The sequence below is a fragment of the Candoia aspera genome, chromosome 1, assembly GCF_035149785.1.
Source record: "Candoia aspera isolate rCanAsp1 chromosome 1, rCanAsp1.hap2, whole genome shotgun sequence".
Lineage (NCBI taxonomy): Eukaryota > Metazoa > Chordata > Lepidosauria > Squamata > Boidae > Candoia > Candoia aspera.
In genome coordinates this window covers 9,696,404-9,716,539 of record NC_086153.1, presented here as the reverse complement: position 1 = coordinate 9,716,539, position 20,136 = coordinate 9,696,404, and the positions used below count along the sequence as shown (strand labels likewise).

Sequence of the window (20,136 nt, the reverse complement as noted above, 5' to 3'; positions counted from 1 at the left end):
ATGGGAGAAGCTGCACGGGGCCACCTAGCTGTGAACTGGTCTGCGTTGGGACGGTGGGATCCAGCGCATCTCCTACCTGGGGGCACCCGGGTGTGCTTCGCTGGATTGCTGATGGTCTTTTGGAAACACGGGTGGCTACTCTGAGAAGGGACTATCCTCTATCCATTATCCGGTATCAGAATGAAATATCTGGATCTTACGCATCTTCCCTCTTGAAAAGGTGAAAGGTCCCCTGTGCAAGCATCGAGTCATGTCTGGCCCTTTGGGGGGATGCCGCTTTCGTGATGTTTTCTTGCAGACTATAGAACGGAGTGGTTTGCCATTGCCTTCCCCAGTTGTCACCTCCCCAAGCAAGCTGGGTGCTCATTTTACCAACCTCGGAAGGATGGAAGTCTGAGTCGACCTGAGCCGGCTACCGCTGGGATCGAACTCGGGTCATGGGGAGAGTTTCAGTTGCAAAACTGCCGCCAACTGCTCTGCGCCACACAAGGCTGTTCTTCTCCCTCTTTTGATCTTGTTTTATCTCTGTTTATTGTTTTAGGAGGATTGCAAAATGCTTTAATTCTTGGTTTTATTGTATGACGCCAGAGTCACTTCAGGTGAGATGGCAGGCCATATAAATTCAACAAACAAACAAACAAACAAACAAGTACCATACATTCTGGTATGATCAAAGATAAAGCCTGTATTCCACCTATCCCTGGAGCCTTATATGCTAAGCCTCTCATCCCTGGACTCTGCTTTTAAAAAAGCGCTTTGCAGTTCCTTCTTGAATCAAAGCCAAAAGAAGCTGGATTTGATCCTTACATTACCTAGCAATGGATAGATGGATAGATAGATGAAAAAATCAACATTGCTCCTGGTCTGTCCTCCTCCTCTTCATCTCTCCCCTCGCAGCCTTCTCAAAAAATGAAGATGGAGGCTGTGACTACCGTTTAATTCTTCAAGCGGATCCACGTCTTAAAAGTGGAAGGGGAAGTGGGGAAAAAGGCAATGTGGTTCAAGAAGGGGGCTGTGCGATAGGAAGAGTTGTCTTGTCTTGTTCACACAACATACAGAACGTTGTTCTTGAATCAACCCATTTTCGAGGTACACACATTTCATGGAATATGGGCTGGGTTCAGGCAAGCCCTAAAGCACCAGCAAGCTTCAAGGTTGAATTAACCATGCGTTGTATGTTGCGTGAACTCTGCGCTAAGGCAAGAACCGGCCTGTTTAAGCCTGCTTTGCCAACGCAGCTGGGGAAGGAGTGGGAGGGAGACCGAGAGGGCTGTAAATGGGAGGGGAGGGGCAGCCCGAAGGGGGTTGAGGAGCTCCTCCAGGTGTCTAGGCCCCTCAGCATGACAGGCCCCTGCTTGCCACTCAACCCAGGTACTTGACTTTCCTGAGGAACAACATCTTTCCATCTGACCTCCTTGAATGTTGCAAGACAGAGAATGGCTCTGGCTGCCAGTTTCTGTCATGGGAATGTGAGTAACTTAAGAGAGGCAGCTCTGAAAGACTTCATAAAGCACCTGATCAGTGTAAGGGACTCCCAGAGGGGCCTGAGTGAAGCCAGCTGGGTACCCTGGGCCAGTCCCTCCCTCTCCGCCCCAGGAATAAGGCAAGGATGTCCCCGTTCTGAAAAACGTGGCCGAGAAAACTGCAGGGCCTGCTCCAGGGAGCTGCCAGGAGTCAAGGCTGACTGGAAGGGGTTGTAATCCGGCCCAGCTCCTGATTCTGAACCAGCCTCTCACCCAGATGTGCATGCAGGAAAAGCAGGGCTTCGATCACATACCATCTTGACTTTTTTGACCCCACTCAACGGGTGGAAGATTAAAGGAGGACTCAGGTACCCTGTTCCTGTTGGAATTATCAGGGGTCAACTCAGCATTGTCTCACAAGCATAGTAAGGGGGTCTCTCTAGCAAACACATCTCTATTGTGCTTATGGGATGTCACATTGGTCACCTGATTTCCACTTCTGCCTTCTTCTTGGGCTTGGGGATTAACAATCTCCATTACCATTTTGGCACACCTCCAAGCAGGAGGTGCTGCAGAAATGCAGCTCTCGTGTTTTCATCTAGCTTGCATGCAGGCATTTCTATTTCCATAGAAATGTCTACCAAGAACCAGTGAGGATTAAGTACTTTCTACTGTGAATCTACTTGTATCCAGATCTACTGAATAAAAGTAAGCTATCTCTATTTTCCTTCATCTAACTACTATGTGAAGAATGAATTTATTTCTGAACGTAACTAAGCTTAGTGTGCAAGTTCCCTTTTGGTTCATGCTTCTACTCTGCAAGATTGTTGTTACTGCTTGGAGTTCTTTTATTAACCCTTAAAAAACTCCATCAGTTCCCACCCCGCCTCCCTTTCACTGACCAAGTGTCTTCTGTGTCCCTCAGCTGTTCCGATTTCTCACCTGGTACACAACTACCGTCAAGGATCCCCTGATGGGACACCCGGGCCCCTGGTTCAAGTCCTTCCTCTGCATGGAATCTATTGCACCGCTGTTCTTCTTCCCTGTCGCTGCCTACGCCTTTTGGAAAGGTGAGCGTGCCAGTCCAGGTGGATCGCTTTTGGGCACAGCAAAGCGGTGGGGAGGGATGCGCACAGCGCCACGAGCAACTGCCCCATTCCCGACGGAGTTTGAGGGTCGGGAGGCGTTCCTGAGAACCGTCGGGCTCGGAGGTCTCAGGCTGGACTGGGCAAACCGGTGGCAGCCTGGGTGATGATTCTTCCCATTCTGAACTGGTGGAAAAAAGCCCCTTTTAGGGCACAATCCGCAATATTTGCAACCGATGCGAATCAGGAAACGAACACTTGAGTTTGACCGGGGACTGCAGCCACTAAAAACCCCTAACCCTTTTCAATCCAGGGAACTGCAAGTGGATCCGGACCCCCGTGGTGATCTACACGACGCATGTAGCTACTGCAGCGACTGCTTGCCTGGCCCAGATCCTGTTTGCCGGCTTCTCCAACGCCCAAGTCCCCAGCCCACAGACCCCGTGGGAACGCCTGACGCTGTCTGCCGTCGACGCCCCTTACTTAGCGATTCCCCTCCTGATGCTGCTTTTTGTGCTCTTCAGTCCTGCATATAACCAAGTGGAAAAAAGGAAAAAGAAAACCATCGGCCCTCCTCCCTCAGGAAGGGAACCGTGCAAATTAGGCAAGGGGAGGTGTGTTTGTGTCCCTCGGGGGCAGAGCCTGGCCAAGCCCTCGGCGGACCCGTCAGCTGGGAAATGCTCTCGCAGGGATCTCAGAGAACCACCTGGAAAAGGTCTCATGGCCCAAAGCAGCCCCAAGCGTTGCATTTCCAGGCAGGGGGGCACAATTGCTGGCCAGGAGAAGGCAGCAGCGCAGCCCCTTTGTGGTGCCAACTGCCTCGGATGAACGGCCAGAGGGAGAACTTCCTCTGGCTACTTTGCAGGCTGTCTGGGGAGGGGGTGGTCTGGCCCTGCTCCTGGGCTGGGGAGGACCCCTCTGCCTTTGCACCACTGCTGGGCCCCCTGTGACTCTCAGCTGCGCCTTCCCCTGGCCAGCACGGGTTTATCCACGCTGGCCCCAGATGTGGATGACCCTCCTTCAACCCATCCACCTGGCTGGTGGAGATGGGAATTCTTTGCCCCAGTAGCCGCTAGCTTATGTGGGGCGGGATCTCTCTGCACCCACCTGTTTTCCCACAAGCAGCTGCAATTAGACACACATTGGTGGTCGTCCCACGCAGCTAAGCGAAAGTTGGCTGTACGGCTGTGTCGTCATAGCCTGCAGCAGGAGAGTGACAGCAGGTGAGGCGCTCCCTTTCTACCTGGGTAAAAAGGTGGTTTGGATAGCTATACTGCTATGTGCATATCAGTGCCTCCCTGATACGACGATTGGAAGCTTTAAGTCCGTCACAGCAAGCATGCCTTAAAGAGCCACAGATTTATTGGGGACTCCGCTTTCATGGCCTGGAGACAGTGCATCCAGCCAGTGGGGTCTTCTCCGTGGAAGCTCAGCATCCGTTTGGAAAGTCCCAGAAAGACCCTTGTCCCGCTTTGAACTGAACTGGATCCTACTATGCTGTCTCATTTTGTTGCTCTTTCCAAGAGACTTCCTGGCATCTTGAACAGGTGCAGCTGAGACCACAGAGTCTCTGGCACCCTGAAGACGTCCTAAAATGGCCATAAACTAGCTAGATGTAAACCTTCCCCAACAGTTGCATTCCAGGTGGATTGGATCTTCAATTCCCATAATCCCTGGCCTAGAAACATCCTGGCTGGGCATGATGGGAGTTCTGCAGGGCACCGGGCTGAGAAAGGCTGTCACATTCTTCAAATCTGTTAATTCTTTCAGGGATCATCCTCTTTTTTGTTACAATACTCTATGTTGCAACATGACAGTTGCCAATCAATACATGGTAGCGATTCTTTTTCCTGCCTTCAAGCTGGATGTCTATTCCAGCAATATTTACCATCCTGGCCCTCTGCAGCCTGAGGGGGAGAAAGCCCATTCAATCCAGTGAAACTCACACTACTCTGGAAATCCACTTGTCAATGTAGGCTGAATGTGAATTCCTCCTGCAGATAGGTTGAGTCTTTTTGCTTAGAAAATCAGATCCAGCCACTGATTTCAGCAAAGGCTGAGCGTTAACTGGACAGAGCCCTCCTTCCGTATTTTATTTGGACTGTAACCTCATCAAAGAAACATTAATGCATTAAGTAAGCAATGGTTTTATTTCACTGAATAGGGGTCTTTCAGGGCAGGATTTGGGGACAGGCGTCTGGAGTGCTCCATTCAGGAAGAGGTGAGCCTTTTTTGTGTTTTGAAGTAAATGTAATAAGGCACAAAGTTTCTAAAGACCTCCTTCCATATAATCATTAAGCCCAGAGACTACAATGCCCAAACAGCTGTGCCACGATGATCCTACAGTATATCAGTGTTTCTCAATCTCAGCAACTTTGAAATGTGTAGACTTCAGCTCCCAGGATTCCCCAGCCAGCATGCTTTAAGATGGGCAGATTTCAGCTCCCAAAATTCCCCAAGCAGCATGCTTTAAGATGGGTGGATTTCAGCTCCCAGGATTCCCCAGCCAGCATGCTTTAAAACATGCAGATGTCAGATCCCAGCTGAGAAATTCTGGGAGTTGAAATGTGCCCATCTTAAAGTTGCCGAGGTTGAGAAACACTGTCCTATATCCATCGCCTTCAGAAACTGCTTTTCTGCCAAGTAGATAGAACATGAAATGTAACACTGATGGTCCACATGGGGGGGGGGAGGCATTTTAAAGAGAAAAAAACAAACACTTCTTTTGGAGGCATCTTGCACTAGTGCTACCCTCGTAATCCAGGTATCCCATTTTTGGAGAGAAGGGAAATGTTTCAATTGCCTTTGTGTCTCTCACTCTGCCTTTGTAGAAAATAATGATTTGGGGAGAAATGATGCGATTGGACAATGTACAACTGAAGTCCCTAATTTAGGCGTTGCTACTATGGAACGTGCCCATCTGGGGACAATTTCTTCTGAAAAAGCCTGCCGGCAATATTGTTATTCATTGTACTTATAAATGAAATAGTGCACTCTACGGTATCGTCTCTTCCAACCGTGCAGGCAGAAAAAGAGGCCACAGGTGAAGTAGCAATTCCCTTTACCAAGAAGCACGAATTAGGGAATTGAGGGGACCTTGGAGATCATCTAGTCCAACCCACAGCCCAGTGCAGGAATTCACTAATCTACTATGGCATCCCCAGCAGACGGCCATCTGGCCTCTCTTTAACCACCTGCAGCGCGAAGGAGCCCACCACCTCCAGCAACCTGTTCCCCTGTTGAGCAGCCCTTACTCTTGGGAAGGCAAAGTGCATGCCTGAATGCTCACTGTAGTTTGCCAATCTCCCAGTCCAAACAAAATACTCAGCCTTGAAACGACGGTTAAAAAGTAATTCCCTTTTCTTCTAATGTTTCTGATTCTTGCAAAGCTGAAACTGCATCACATAGAAGAGGGGTTGTTGAAGGCTTGAGGGAACCCCAGACTTTACAGAAATATCCCACATCTTTAGAAAAAAGAAATCCAAAATGGAGGAGGGTTCTCCAAAATAACAAATGCTGACTATGGGAGGAGGCGGGGGGCGGGGTTCCTGCCTGGGGAGATCCCACTTGTAAAATAATTATCATGATTATTTTTAGCCTCAATAGAAGAGGATATACGTAGCTCAGGGATGAACTGTGGAGTCCTTGGTGTGCTCAGAGATCGGTTGTTCGCTTGCAGACGTTTCATGACCTAACTAGGTAACATCATCAGTGTGCACTGATGATGTTACTTGGTTGGATAATTAAATGTCTGCAAGCAAACAACCAATCTCTGAGCTCACCAAGGACTCCATATTTCTAGTCTGCTGTCTTCCTGGGTACCAGGTTTGGTGCAGTTGAGAACATTGTCATGTTTGATTTGGGGAGGGTGTTGGGAATGCAACTCCTAGAATTGAAGGTGGGGAAAACTGGGGTAGAGAAGATTAATCTGTCCAAATTCAGACTGAAAGGCTTCATGGTCAGTGGGAAGCTCATTGGTCAAAAAGGGGATTCAAAGAAAATGCATTGTTTAGGATTGAAAGTGAAATTCAAAAGGCTCTTTTACAGCTTTAAAGGGGCCAGATTCCTCACAGTTCCCTGGTTGGAAATGAAAATAGAGCTTGGGGATTTCTATCATCTCCCTTCCCCAACCAGGGAGAAGAAGATCTATTCCCCATCTTACATAGGAAGACCCAGTTTCGGAGCCAGCCACATCACTCAGGAGTTGGCAATGTAGGGCCACCGCACTCAATTGTTAGGCTACTTCATGGTCAAGAAATCTGGGCTGAGAACACGTCTTATTGCTGCATTTGAAAAAGGAAGCCACAGAGCTGGAGGAAGTGCAGAAGAGGGCAATCAAAACACAGGGCAAGCATTTCCCCTGCAAGAAAGGCTAGAACACTCAAGATTCTTCAGCTTTGAAACCAGACAGGGATGTCCACAGCAAATCATGAGGAGGCCAGAAAGCTCTGTGCTGTGCACCAGTTGCACCCGTTCCTAGGCTGGGAGGCACTGCGTTTGGTCAGTCATGCTTTGGTCACCTCCTCAGTGGATTACTGCCACATGCTCTTCATGGGGCTGCCCTTGAAGCACCTCCAGAAGCTGCCATTGGTCCTGAATGCAGCGGCCTGGGAAATTACGGGCATTTCTTGATGTTATGCATTTGCTTTGTGAGCTGCACCAGCTCCCAGTGGGCTTCTGGGTGCAGTTCAAACTGCTGGCTGTCACCTAGAAAGCTTTCATGGCACAGGCCAGGATCTTTGAAGGACTGCCGCTCTCTAGTGATCTCTACCTGCCCCATTCGGTCCAGCAGGAGGGACAGACTTTGGGGCCCATCAATTAGAGAATGTCATCTTGCAGGACCCAGGGAGTGTGTTTTTGTGTCATGGCCCCCGCCACCAGGAGCCCCTTCCCACCTGAGGTCAGATTGGCCCTGACCCTGCTGGCCTTCCAGGAAGCATCGAAAACCTGGTTGTTTGCCCAGCATGGGGGTCACAAAGTTAGTGAACTCCAGGTGGGTTGATGTGACCATAAAATGTAGCTTTTTATTCTTGGCCACTGTTTTTGTTCTGAATTATATTTTTAGCTTTGTAAGTTTTAAGGTTTTATATGATGGTTCCCGTTTCAACTTTGCTCGCTGCTCAGAGTGGCTGGGGCAAGAGGGACAGCCATATAAATAGGAAGGAAGGACGGATGGATGGACACAAACACACATCCCATGACATTGTCCTGTAAATGCCATGATTAGTCCCCAGGTGTTGGGGCTCGTTGTCGTGATGGCCACTCAGATGAACAGCTTCCCAGCCTAACCCTAACCTCCTTTGCTGTTTGGGCATTGTGTAGGACAGTGTTTCTCAACCTGGACAACTTTTAAGATGTGTGGACTTCAACTCCCAGAATTCCCCAACCAGCATTAGTTCCCAGCATTAGCTGGCTGGGGAATTCTGGGAGTTGAAGTCCACACATCTTAAAGTTGTCCAGGTCGGGAAACACTGGTGTAGAACTTGATTTTTTAGCAGGGGAGTCCAAGGTGGAGGTCAGCAAAGTCTAGATGGCAGTCATGACCATCCAGTCAAAGCCCTGCCCCCTTTTTAACCTACATCTGCCATCTTTACTCCCCCTCCCTCCTGGGGTTGTTGGCCATACTTGCCACAAAACCAAATCTGCGCTGCAGAAAAGCAGTATTTCCTTGTGCAGAAGTGGCCGTTCACACCACCTCTCCCCATGCCCTCTGCTCAGGGAGGGAATGCATTAGCAATCTTTCATCTGGAATTGTCCTGCGGTTAAGGAAAAGCTTTCAAGCTGGTGCAGTAACCAATTGGTTTTCAATCATTTCCTCACTGTCTGGTGCTCTCTTCACCTCTAGTTGGGGAAATGACCCCTTTTGCAAGAAAAAAAGGTTATTTTATGGCATAACACTTTTTCAGAGTGGTTTCCTGAGATCCCTCCGAGAGCATTTCCCACCTGACAGGTCTGCCGAGGCCTTGGCCAGGCTCTGCCCCCGAGGGACACAAACACACCTCCCCTTGCCTAATTTGCACGGTTCCCTTCCTGAGAGAGGAGGGCCGATGGTTTTATTTCTTTTTCCTTTTTTCCACTTGGTTATATGCAGGACTGAAGAGCACAAAAAGCAGCATCAGGAGGGGAATCGCTAAGTAAGGGGCGTAGACGGCAGACAGCGTCAGGCGTTCCCGCAGGGTCTGTGGGCTGGGGACTTGGGCGTTGGAGGAATCGGCAAACAGGATCTGGGCCAGGCAAGCAGTCACTGCAGTAGCTACATGCGTCGTGTAGATCACCACGGGGGTCCGGATCCACTTGCAGTTCCCTGGATTGAAAAGGGTTAGGGGTTTTTAGTAGCTGCAGTCCCCGGTCAAACTCAAGTGTTCGTTTCCTGATTCGCATAGGTTGCAAATATTGCAGATTGTGCCCTAAAAGGGGCTTTTTTCCACCAGTTCAGGGCGAGAAGAATCATCTATCCAGGCTGCCACCGGTTTGCCCAGTCCAGCCTGAGCAACCCTGAGCCCAAAAGTTCTCAGGAATGTCTCCCGGCCTTCAAGCTCCATCAGGAAATACTTGTTTTCTTCTCTCCAAGGATAATTGCTCACAGCTCCCTGCCCACCCTATGCTGTGCCCACCTGAACCACCAGCAAAAATGGCACGCTCACCTTTCCAGAAGGCGTAGGCAGCAACAGGGAAGAAAAACAGTTGTGGGAATGCTTCAAGGTAGAGGAAGAGCTGGAACCAGGGTGCTGGGCTGGCCATCAGTGGATCCTTGAATGTAGTTATGTACCAGGTCAGCGTTTTGGACAGCTTTGGAACAGAGAAGATGGGTGGTGAGGGAGGAGGCGGCGACCTAAATTTTCCTTTTAATCTTCCATTTATGGTGAAGTGAGGTGATAAAAGTCAGTGGGCATCTGCAACTGTAGGACAGAAATCCTGCCCCTTTCTAACATGTTGGGTGGGATGTTGATGCAAAGTGGGTAGAGATATCTTGGCACCATTGGGTTTGGCCAGTTTTGTTAGCATTGGGAGGACTTTATTTTCTTTCTCATACCATGTGATGGCTCTGATTACAACGTTTGCATAGCAATCGAAGAGAATATTGTTGCTCAGGGTTGAACTGAGGAGTCCTTTGTGCTCTCTGAGCTTGCAGACGTTTCATGGCCCAAGTAGGTTCATCAGGACGAGTGTGGGGTTCGCTCCCTGTTTATGTACAGCAGTTGCCCTGCCAGAGTTTGCGGGGGTGGGCTTTCTCCTTGGTTGTTCCTTGATTAGGGTTTTGTTTTCTGCTTGCTTGTTTGTCTGCTGTTAATCCCTGCTTATCTAGGTATTAGATGCAGGAAGGGATGTGTCCTGGTCTTTCTTTTGAATGATGTGTAAATACGGTTTATTTCTGTGTGTCTATTGATGGCTGATTTGTCTGAGTGCCAGGCTTCCAGGAATTCCCTAGTGTTTTTGGATTTAGCTTGGCCTAGGATGTTCACGGTTTCCCAGTTGAAAGTATGGTCGGTCCATGTGTTGTGAGATTAAAGGGTTAAAGCCGTGCTCTGTCTTGCAACATTCAAGGAGGTCAGATGGAAAGATGCTGTTCCTCAGGAAAGTCAAGTTCCTGGGTTGAGTGGCAAGCAGGGGCCTGTCATGCTAAGGGGCCTAGACACCTGGAGGGGCTCCTCAACCCCCTTCGGGCTGCCCCTCCCCTCCCATTTACGGCCCTCTCGGTCTCCCTCCCACTCCTTCCCCAGCTGCGTTGGCAAAGCAGGCTTAAACAGGCCGGTTCTTGCCTTAGCGCAGAGTTCACGCAACATACAACACATGGTTAATTCAACCTTGAAGCTTGCTGGTGCTTTAGGGGTTGCCTGAACCCAGCCCATATTCCATGAAATGTGTGTACCTCGAAAATGGGTTGATTCAAGAACAACGTTCTGTATGTTGTGTGAACAAGACAACAAGACAACTCTTCCTATCACACAACCCCCTTCTTGAACCACATTGCCTTTTTCCCCACTTCCCCTTCCACTTTTAAGACGTGGATCTGCTTGAAGAATTAAACGGTACTCATAGCCTCCATCTTCATTTTTTGAGAAGGCTGCAAGGGGAGAGATGAAGAGGAGGAGGACAGACCAGGAGCAATGTTGATTTTTTCATCTATCTATCCATCTATCCATTGCTAGGTAATGTAAGGATCAAATCCAGCTTCTTTTGGCTTTGATTCAAGAAGGAACTGCAAAGCGCTTTTTTAAAAGCAGAGTCCAGGGATGAGAGGCTTAGCATACAAGGCTCCAGGGATAGGTGGAATACAGGCTTTATCTTTGATCATACCAGAATGTATGGTACTTGTTTGTTTGTTTGTTTGTCGAATTTATATGGCCTGCCATCTCACCTGAAGTGACTCTGGCGTCATACAATAAAACCAAGAATTAAAGCATTTTGCAATCCTCTTAAAACAATAAACAGAGATAAAACAAGATCAAAAGAGGGAAGATGCTTACATACAGTGTGATCCAAATATTTTGTTCTGATACACCCAACCTGCTGAAAGATTGCTGGAATCAAGCAGAGCTTTTACCCAGCAGGGCTTGCTTCCAAAAACTGACCTTTGATAGTACAACTTGTTTCCAAGTCACACAGTGCAGGATAGTCCCTTCTCAGAGTAGCCACCCATGTTTCCAAAAGACCATCAGCAATCCAGCGAAGCACACCCGGGTGCCCCCAGGTAGGAGATGCGCTGGATCCCACCGTCCCAACGCAGACCAGTTCACAGCTAGGTGGCCCCGTGCTGCTCCCCCTAAGTCCCCCCATCGACCGGGTCCCTCAGCCTCAAATCCGCGAGGCAGGACCGCGGCGCGAGTTCTCTGCTCTGGAGACGCAAACCGGGTCCCACGTTCCTGCGAAGCGGATCCCCGACGCTTTGGGCTGCAACAGCCGCCGGATCCCAGCGCTTTCTCTCTACTTACGGCGGGAGGGTAAACTCCGGGCAGCAAATGCTGCATATCGAATAATAAAGTGATCGGGATGTGAGCGAGGAAGTAGAAGACGAAGATCCACTCGAGGACGCGCGCCGCCGCCATCGCCACTTCGGGGTCAGCCGGGCTGGCAGCGCCGGGAACGAACGATCGCTTTTCTCCGCACTCATTGGCTCTCCCGGAGGGGCGCGGCCTGCTGCCCAGCTGGCCCCGCCCAGTTCTTCAGGTTGTCGTCTGGATGGTGGGAAGGTTCTTCTCGGTCTAATCTCGCCCCGCGGGCACCGGGTGGATCCAGCGGGACGATTTCCCGGCTTCCGCCAAATTTTGCTTTCGGAGATAAGCCAAGATTGGTTGGGGGCGGCTGCCGGGGGTGAGGGGGAAGGTGCGCAGTTTCTCCTAGTCCAGTGCAGTTGCCAAGTAGAAGCCATGGAAATAGCAGAACCTTGAGGGATTCCAGATGGTTGGACTAGGCCTGTGTTTCTGAACCTTGGCAACTTCGAGATATGTGGACTTCAACTCAGAATTCCCCAGCCAGCAAGGCTGGCTGGGGAATTCTGGGAATTGAAGTTCACATGTCTTAAACTTTCCAAGGTTGAGAAATTGTGGACTAGACGATGGAGATCAAGTCTTACCTTTTATGAAACAGTCCAATGAATCTTCCTGGTGGAAAAAGCTTAATTGGGTCCCAATACCCTGTATTATTTTGTTGCTGTTTTCTAGAGGACTTTCTGGAAAAGTCTAGAACATTTGGGACTCTTGGGTCCAAACCACACAGGATATGGCTGTGCAGTGAGTTTGCTTTTGGGGGAGTATCAACATGGCAAGATTCAGTCCACATGGACGTGAACTGAGAAAAACTGTTTCTGATCCACATTTTAAAATGCTGAGGGGCAACAATTAAGCAGGTTGGAATGGCCACACTGAGAATTTTATGGTAAGAGATCCTTACTTCTGTTAAATGCTGAGGTTGTATTATTTTAGAATACTGAAGGCTTTTTTAAATTAACTAATTCCATCTGCACGTCTAGAATCATAGGCAAACTTACTTTTGGCTTTTAGAAGAGGTCTCCTGAGATGGAAGGAGAAACACTTCTTCAAAGAGCTGGTCCTTTTAGCTGAAGTAATTTTTTTAAAATTAAAATTTTAGTAAGTTTCAAGCAAAGATAAAAGTTACAGAAAAACAAAACACTACAAAGGAAAAAAAAGAAAAAAAACTAAAAAAGTGTAGAAACACTTGAGAAAAATTTTCAAAATTACAAAAAGAGGTGACTTCCGACTTTTAACAGCAAGGATATACAACAATTTTCCATAATCAATCCCTTATTCTATATTAAACCAAAATCACATTATTTCTATAAATCATTCCACTGGCACATCATAAAAATCACTAAATACAGTTGCTCCCTCCCCTTATATTAAAGGATATATATATATATATATATATATATATCCTAATCAACTTCTCCGTGATAACATTTATTTAATTATTTCCTTCCTACTGCTATTCTATACATTCCTGTCTAATATTATAAAGATCAAACTAAAAAACATATAAATTGTCTGCCATTGTACTTGATAATACAACAATTTTAATAGTCTTAATCATATTCAACCCCAAACCAGACTTTTAATATTTTTCTATTATACCTTAATGATCTTAATCCAAATTGTTAAAAGATAAATGAAATCAGCCAAACCCTAAAAGCAATCCAAATATTCTTAAACCCTTACCCCACTTCAAAATAAATCAGAGCATTTACATATCCCCACAATACGCACAGAGCTTTTTTCTTTAAAAAAAATCAAACAGCCCAACTGCCCCCCTCAAAAACTCCAACTTCTCTTCAGGAGACCTCCCATACACAATGACCCCTTCTTTTCCATCGCGTTCCATCAGAAGATCAATTTCACTTACGGCTTGCAACTCACTCTCTCCCTTTAATTTCTTCAACTCGACTATCCGATCTTCATCCAGCATTTCAGCAGAAGTCCCAATCTCACTCTTAGAAGAGACATTTCTGTTGCTGTTAAATTCCTCAGTTTCATCCACGACATCCCCAACCAGATGACACATTTTAGACCTCATGTTTTCCACAATGTCCTGAATGCCTTGCATAAAAACTTGGTAGGAATCAGAAAGAATCTGTTTAAAATCTTGTTGGAAGTCAGAGATAATCTGTTAAATCCTCCATCTCTCAAACAGTAGATTATGGCGCCCCCTACGAGCTTAATCAGCGAAAGTCAAAGATGCAAAAGGATTCCTAAATGTGTTTATATAAGCAAAAGTGAGATATGCAGGCAGTTCCCCAGGGAAAGTAGAAGCAGAAAGCTGAAGGTTCAAATCAGCCGATTCAATGTGTAGGAAAATCTTCAAATTTAGTACAAAAATAATAACAGGGAGGCAATTATTTACTCTCAATTCTCCTTAATATTTGGATGGAAAATAAAATCCAAATCTTAAAAAGAATTTTTTTTAAAAAATTGATCCCAAAAATAACAATAAGCACCAAGAGAACCCAGTTCTCCTTGCTGTAGAAAGCCTCTCTTAAGGTTCACATACTTAAAAAGAAATATAAATTGGGTGATTTAGAAATGGGGTGGCCGGTCTTAGTGTCCCTTTAAGGCTACAGTGCATTTTGGAAATGGTGATGTCCCAGCCTCCCGGCTAGCTCTTGCCAGCGTTCGTGAATGCTGTTTCCGATGTTCTGGCTGCAAGCAGCCGTCTGGAGGACAGATGGGGTGATTCCAAGTGTTTTCCTTTCTCCAGAAAAACACTTCTGGGCTTCAGGAAAAACCTACCTGAGCCCAAAAAAACTGCTGCGTTGTCAGTTCTGCCCACTGAGCCTGGAGGCACAGCTGTTCAGTCCACCATGTCCCCGCTGGAAGTCAGCTGAAGTAATTTTGTTAAGCAATTAACATTATATCAAATGGTCAGAGATGCCATTTTACTGAAGGGAACTGGCTTTAAAATGCTGATAGAATCGAACCCTTTGTATGGCTTTCAAATATTCAAAGTACTTTGTATGCATTATTAGGGCTACTATAGCTGGGCTACAAAGATTTTGATGACCACTACATGGCAGCAAAAACCAATAGAAACTGCTAACTCTGTTGCCATCTAATGGTGTTCATCTGGATGTTTGCAGCTCATAGATGGCAGCCCTACCATAATAATTCATATGATTCTCACTGCCATTATTAGCATTATACGCCAGTATTAGCATTCTCCATATTGCAGATGGGGAAGCTGAGGAAGATGGCACAGCCCATGATCCCCAATTTATAGCCCAGTCTTAGGTACTTTGCTGCATTAACAGTTTAACTATATATTAGTAAAACTCTTTGTCTGTTTGATACTTTGTAGTCTTCAATTGGGCGAAACAGTACATCATAGGGCAACCATTTTTGAAGCAAGGTACCTCAAATGGGCTAACTTAGAGAATGTGTCCAAAATCTGGGACCCATGCCTCCTGCAGAATTGAAATTGTGCAAATTTTATAAAACATTTTATGACATAAAAATTATAAAACATTTTATGACATAATGCAAAATGTCATAAAACATTTCCTGTGGTCAACTCCTGATGTTTGACTGGGCTATACAGTTCAATATGAATGACATGGGCTATTTTCAAGGCAGATACATCTCTGAATATCTCCCTGAATTTTTAAGAACTTTTCCAGTGAAGGCAGTACATTAGAAGCTCTGCCGTTGTTGAAGGCACTGAGGAATCTGGTGGGGAAATATCTCTGAAACGATGACCCAACATGTCACAGATTGTCTAGTTAATTGATAAAAGGTTATTAGCCCTATATTTCGTATTTGTCCTCATTACTTAACATGCCACTTGCTCCAAAATAGCATAGGGAAAATGCCAACGTACCACTGCACTATTACCTCTGACATAAAAATATGGTGCAAGTATTATCTTTGTAGCTTATCTCCTGAACAGAGTTGACAGCTATGGTACCAAAGAAACATCACATACAGCTGAAAACCATTGCTGAGGTTCCGCTAAAATCTCTGATTTCCTAAGTAGGTCCCAACAGTGCAGCAACAAGCTGCTGTAATGAAGTGGTTAAGAAATAAGCCAACTTAATCTTCCTTCCTTTTCATTTTTGGCCCTAACATCTTTACAGGAAAAATACTCCAAGCCATGAATTTTACAGGACTGATTTTAAGGAACTACTATTCTTATGTACAATTGTTGCACAGAAACTCTTAAGAGTAAGAAGTTTTTTAAATAAAGGAAGAGGAGAGTTGTGTTAGTCTATGGTAGCCAAAAATCAGAAGGATATGTTTATGCCTTTTAATAAAATTTGTTAGTTGGAAAAGGCATTGCTAAATAATACTTTTGAAACCAGTTGGGTCTAGTGGCAAGAATTCAGTGTTTCCAGTCTCCCAATTCAAAGTAAGTATTATGCTTAGTGGCTAAACTTTAGCCTCTTTAAAAATGAGAGGTCCAATCCCTGAACACCAGTTTTGTAATATTCAAACATAATCAAATGATTGCATTTAAAGAAAATGCTTGTAATTCCAAGCTTATTGGTAATCTAGTCTTTGTCAAGGAAACTGAATTTTACATCCTATGCAGGGCTAGGAATCAACAACTCTCCAGATGTTGATGAACTACAATTCCACACAAGCCTCCATTTGTATGGCTGATGGGATATATAGTTCAGCAACATCTGGAGCACAGGTTCCCCCATATGTTATATTGTAAATTAGGTGCTATACTAAACTTTTCTAGAAAGGAAGGAGTCTGAGGAAACAATATTAAATTGCCTGAATTTTGTATCAACCATTCTTGTTTCTGAAATTTTACCACATGCTAATTTATTTTCTTTCTTTCAGGATCATAGAGTTCTCACTTGAGGCACAAATAATCAGGCTCAAATTATCATATTTTGGACACCTAATGTGAAGACTTGGCTCCCTTGAGAAGTCCATAATACTGGGAAAGGTGGAAGAGGAGATGACTAGCAGCAAGGTGGAGGGATTTGTTTACAGCTGTGATGGATATATTGTTGGAAGACCTGAAGGCCAAGGTGAGGATCATCCTGGAGAAGGTCTATTTATGTGATTGCTAAGAGTCAGCACCAACTTGATAGCACATAATTCATTTTTAATATACTTTCTTGTGGAAGAGCATTAAAAATATATAGTGATCTGCCTCTCTCTCCTTCAACCTTTATGACCTGACAGATTCTAACAGAGTTACGAAGGGCTACGTAATCATTGGGCCCAAGCATCCACTCACTGCATTTGAAACAGAGGACTGCCCCATATCTGCTTAGAGGTATTCAGCTGATTGGTTGCACTGTCCAATTGCTCTTAGGGTTAGGAAGCTTCACCCAACGTTCATTTGGAATCTGCCTTCCTGTAGCCTGACCATTATTCCAGGCTCTATAATGTGACATCCTTTGAGAAACACAAAGAGCACAACAGTGTTTCCTCCTCAGATTTCTTTATTCAGGGCTAACATCCCCAGTTCCCTTATTTTCTCCTCACTGGATTTAGCTTCTTATCCCCTCATCATCCATGTTTCCTTCTCTAAATCTCTTCTAGTTTGTCTGAATTCTTCTCAAAAGTGTGATGCCCAGGACCTGAGGTGAGAACCTACTGCACATGAGTAAAGAAGAAAGTTCTAGAATTTTCAGCCCAATTAACATGGAAAGCCCAAACTTGATCTCAGTGCTGCAGCTGCATTCAGTTGCCACCTCTGAAGTGTCAGTCGTATGTGAGTGCTTGGGAGTTCCAGTTTTTCAGCCAGCTCTCTGTGGCTTCTGAGTGGCCTTGTTTAAATGCAGCTCCATCTAACTAACCTTGGAAAGAACCCAAATCTAAGCGTAGTGAGTTGAATCAGCAAGAGATACCACATGTGCCCCAAATCAGGTGAAAGAGGGAACAACAACAACAACAGACTTAGTCATGGAATTTTCTGTTTGCTTGTTTGTTTCAAATGTCACATTTAATGTTTTCACCACTGTACTTCAAAATCTACATTGTACAAAGTGACCCGCAAGTGTGCCACATTTAACAGACCAACCTCTGAGATTTTACCTTTCATACCAGTGTCTTCTTGGGCTCTTTTAAGTTAAAAACATGATTCTCATTCAAGTGAATTGAAATGTTGCAGTTGGTTTTGTTTGCTTTAAATTCGCAGGAGCCACACAAAAAACAAAGATATTTCAGCATCTTTGTTTGAGAAATTCAACGTTTGTCTTTTTTTCACAGCAAAATAATTACTTCATTGAAGTTAAAACTTCCAAAAACGTAACTAATAGAATCCAGTTCCAACTCAGATCACCCTTCTTGAAAATACTCTGCTAAATACAGATAACTTACAATAACTTTAACAGTTAATTGTCCATGACAAACACCAAGGTTTCTCTTATTTTTTAATATCCCAGACCAACATTCAAAAATTCGAGACCATCCATTCATTATTTCTTTGTACAGGTGAAAAACAGTCTTCAATTTTTCTTGCCTTTTTTAAATATAAAAGTTGGAAGGGACATTCAAGTTTCAAGTCTCCACACTGGACTTAAAAAAAAAATCAGGTGGAGGTAAACAAGCCATGTTGTATACTTCCAGGAGGTAGAGGCCTTCAATGTGTGTTCATATATATATATACATATGCACAGAATAATTCAGTGTTTGAACAGAACACACACAAAAAAGAATTAGCCAAAAAGTAATAAAAGTTATTTACTACTGTGACATTTCAAGACTTCCACGGCTTTGCCTAATGACACAAATACAATTAACATAATTCCCTATGTGCTTTCCCCCACTATTTTTCATTTCTTTTTCATCCAACTGTCCAGTGCAGGATAAAAAAAAAAAAAAGAAGAAATCACAAAATTTCACAGATCTAAAAATGTGTAAACTACTTTCTCATGCGCTCGCTCGCTCTCTCTCTCTCGCTCTCCATGGCAATGAATATCAAGATTTTTTGAAATATTAGCCCCCAAATGGAATGCGTGCTGGGGCGAAGGGAAGGGAAGGGGATGGTTTATGTAAGAAAAAGAGCAGAAAAAGCTTCTAATAAAAATAGATTAAATATATATATTTATATATTTATTTATAACTTGGGAGGGGTTCCAAAGGAAAAGACACTTTTCTCTCCTAGTCGAAACTCATTCTCTCTACTCACAAAATCAGACTGGAAAACAGCACACAGGCATCACCACTTTGCTACTGAGAAGCTATGGAGATGGATGTGACCATCAGGGGACGCTGCCCACTCACACCTGGACACTGCCCTCTGATGAGGCTTCATGATTGGTCGTGATTAAGTTTTGTATTCCCTGTTTCGTGTTTCAAACAAAAGTCCCAAATCTTCAGGAATGGCTCAATATCAAAATAGCTTGTCCTTTTATACAATTTCACTTTTAAAACTGAAGAAAAAATTGGTTCAATCGTTTTTCTTCTGAGCCAAGCAAGATTCACAGCTGCACTACAATTCATAAATTTAAAAAAAAAGAAAAGTGCAACCCTGGATAAAATATTTTTTTTTCTAAAAGCACAACCCCACCTTTGACAGGATTTAAAAGCCTAGTTAACATTTTTCTAACTCTTATTTGTTTAACATACAAGGATAGTGGTTGTTAATTTAAAACTTCATTAGTAAAATTACAGTACAAGCATGATTAAATCTCCAGAATTGCAAATCCCAGAATCCAGTGGAAAGCTACATTATGTCTTCAGTAGTATACTGTTTCTTCCACTTTTCACTCCCAGACCAGTGGAGATGGTGGCATCTCAGATGGCTGAGCAACAGTGGAACTGGAAGGCAACAAACAGAGAAGATCAGCTTTCCCTCTCAAGAGGTTGTCAGGGCAGAGAGAACCCTAAGAACACACATACAAAAATTTAATCATAAATCAAAAACAGATTAAAAGATCACCATAAAACCGGAAGTCCTTCCATCCCAGGGGGGCTAGAATCCATAGCTTGAGAAAGAGAGACACTATTCTGCTTTCACCATAGGGAGTGAAAGCAGAAGGTTAGGGAGAATATGACATCCTGGGGCAAAATAAAGGTCCTCCTCTTCTTCCTAACTAGAACATGAGGCCCATGGCTTCCCCACCTCCTGCCAAGATCGTGACTAGATTCTCCTGGGTCTTTTTATCAAATCTCAGTCCTCTTGTCTTGACTAAAATTCAGCTGCTAGACCCACTCATTCCCAGTTTTTGCTGTTTAGAGCATGTAACATCCATTCTATGTTCTTTCCTTTGGTTTCTTCATTATTTCCATATACTGTATACTGTGTTAGAAATTTCCCTCATGTCTCTGCTTACATTTTTTGTTGCCCCCTTAGGAGAGAATTCCCACCTAAACATTCCAAATGGAACCACTTTGCTTCTTAGTTACAGATAGTCCTCACTTAACAACCATTCATTTAATGATGGTTTGGACTTACGATGGTGCTGGAAAAAAAATGACTTATGACCAGTTCTCACACTTACAACTGTTGCAGCATCCCCGTGATCACAATTTGGGTGCTTGGCAACCAGTTCGCATTTATGACTGTCGCAGTGTCCCGTGGTCACATGACTGCCATTTTCAACCTTCCTGGCTGCCTTCTGGCAAATCGGGTCAAAATCACTTAATGACCTTTTTGCTTAGCAACCAAAATTC

General features: G+C 44.9%; 3 protein-coding genes across 4 annotated transcripts in view; 1 reads left to right on the top strand and 2 right to left on the bottom strand.

Moving 5' to 3' along the window:
* LOC134488639 (sigma intracellular receptor 2-like) lies at positions 1-3,376 on the top strand. Its single transcript, XM_063291101.1, has 3 exons — positions 1-90; positions 2,389-2,533; positions 2,862-3,376. The coding sequence occupies exons 1-3, from the start codon at positions 1-3 to the stop codon at positions 3,374-3,376; spliced, it is 750 nt and encodes a 249-aa protein (XP_063147171.1).
* Positions 3,377-8,558: 5,182 nt separating this feature from the next.
* Positions 8,559-11,676, bottom strand: LOC134493021 (sigma intracellular receptor 2-like). The gene is made up of 3 exons (XM_063297241.1): positions 11,482-11,676; positions 9,193-9,337; positions 8,559-8,852 (listed from the first exon to the last, which is right to left on the bottom strand). Exons 1-3 carry the CDS (start codon positions 11,593-11,595, stop codon positions 8,602-8,604), a joined length of 510 nt encoding a protein of 169 aa, XP_063153311.1. The 5' UTR covers positions 11,596-11,676; the 3' UTR covers positions 8,559-8,601.
* Positions 11,677-17,419: 5,743 nt separating this feature from the next.
* The window catches only part of NLK (nemo like kinase), a 128,661-nt gene continuing 125,944 nt past the window's right edge, over positions 17,420-20,136 (bottom strand). For both annotated transcript variants that reach the window (XM_063297175.1, XM_063297168.1), the window contains exon 11: positions 17,420-19,281. Coding sequence is in view for 1 of the 2 variants with exons in the window: in XM_063297168.1 (XP_063153238.1) it covers positions 19,227-19,281 (55 nt within the window). In the remaining variant the exon portion in view is untranslated. The remainder of the gene's footprint in view (positions 19,282-20,136) is intronic.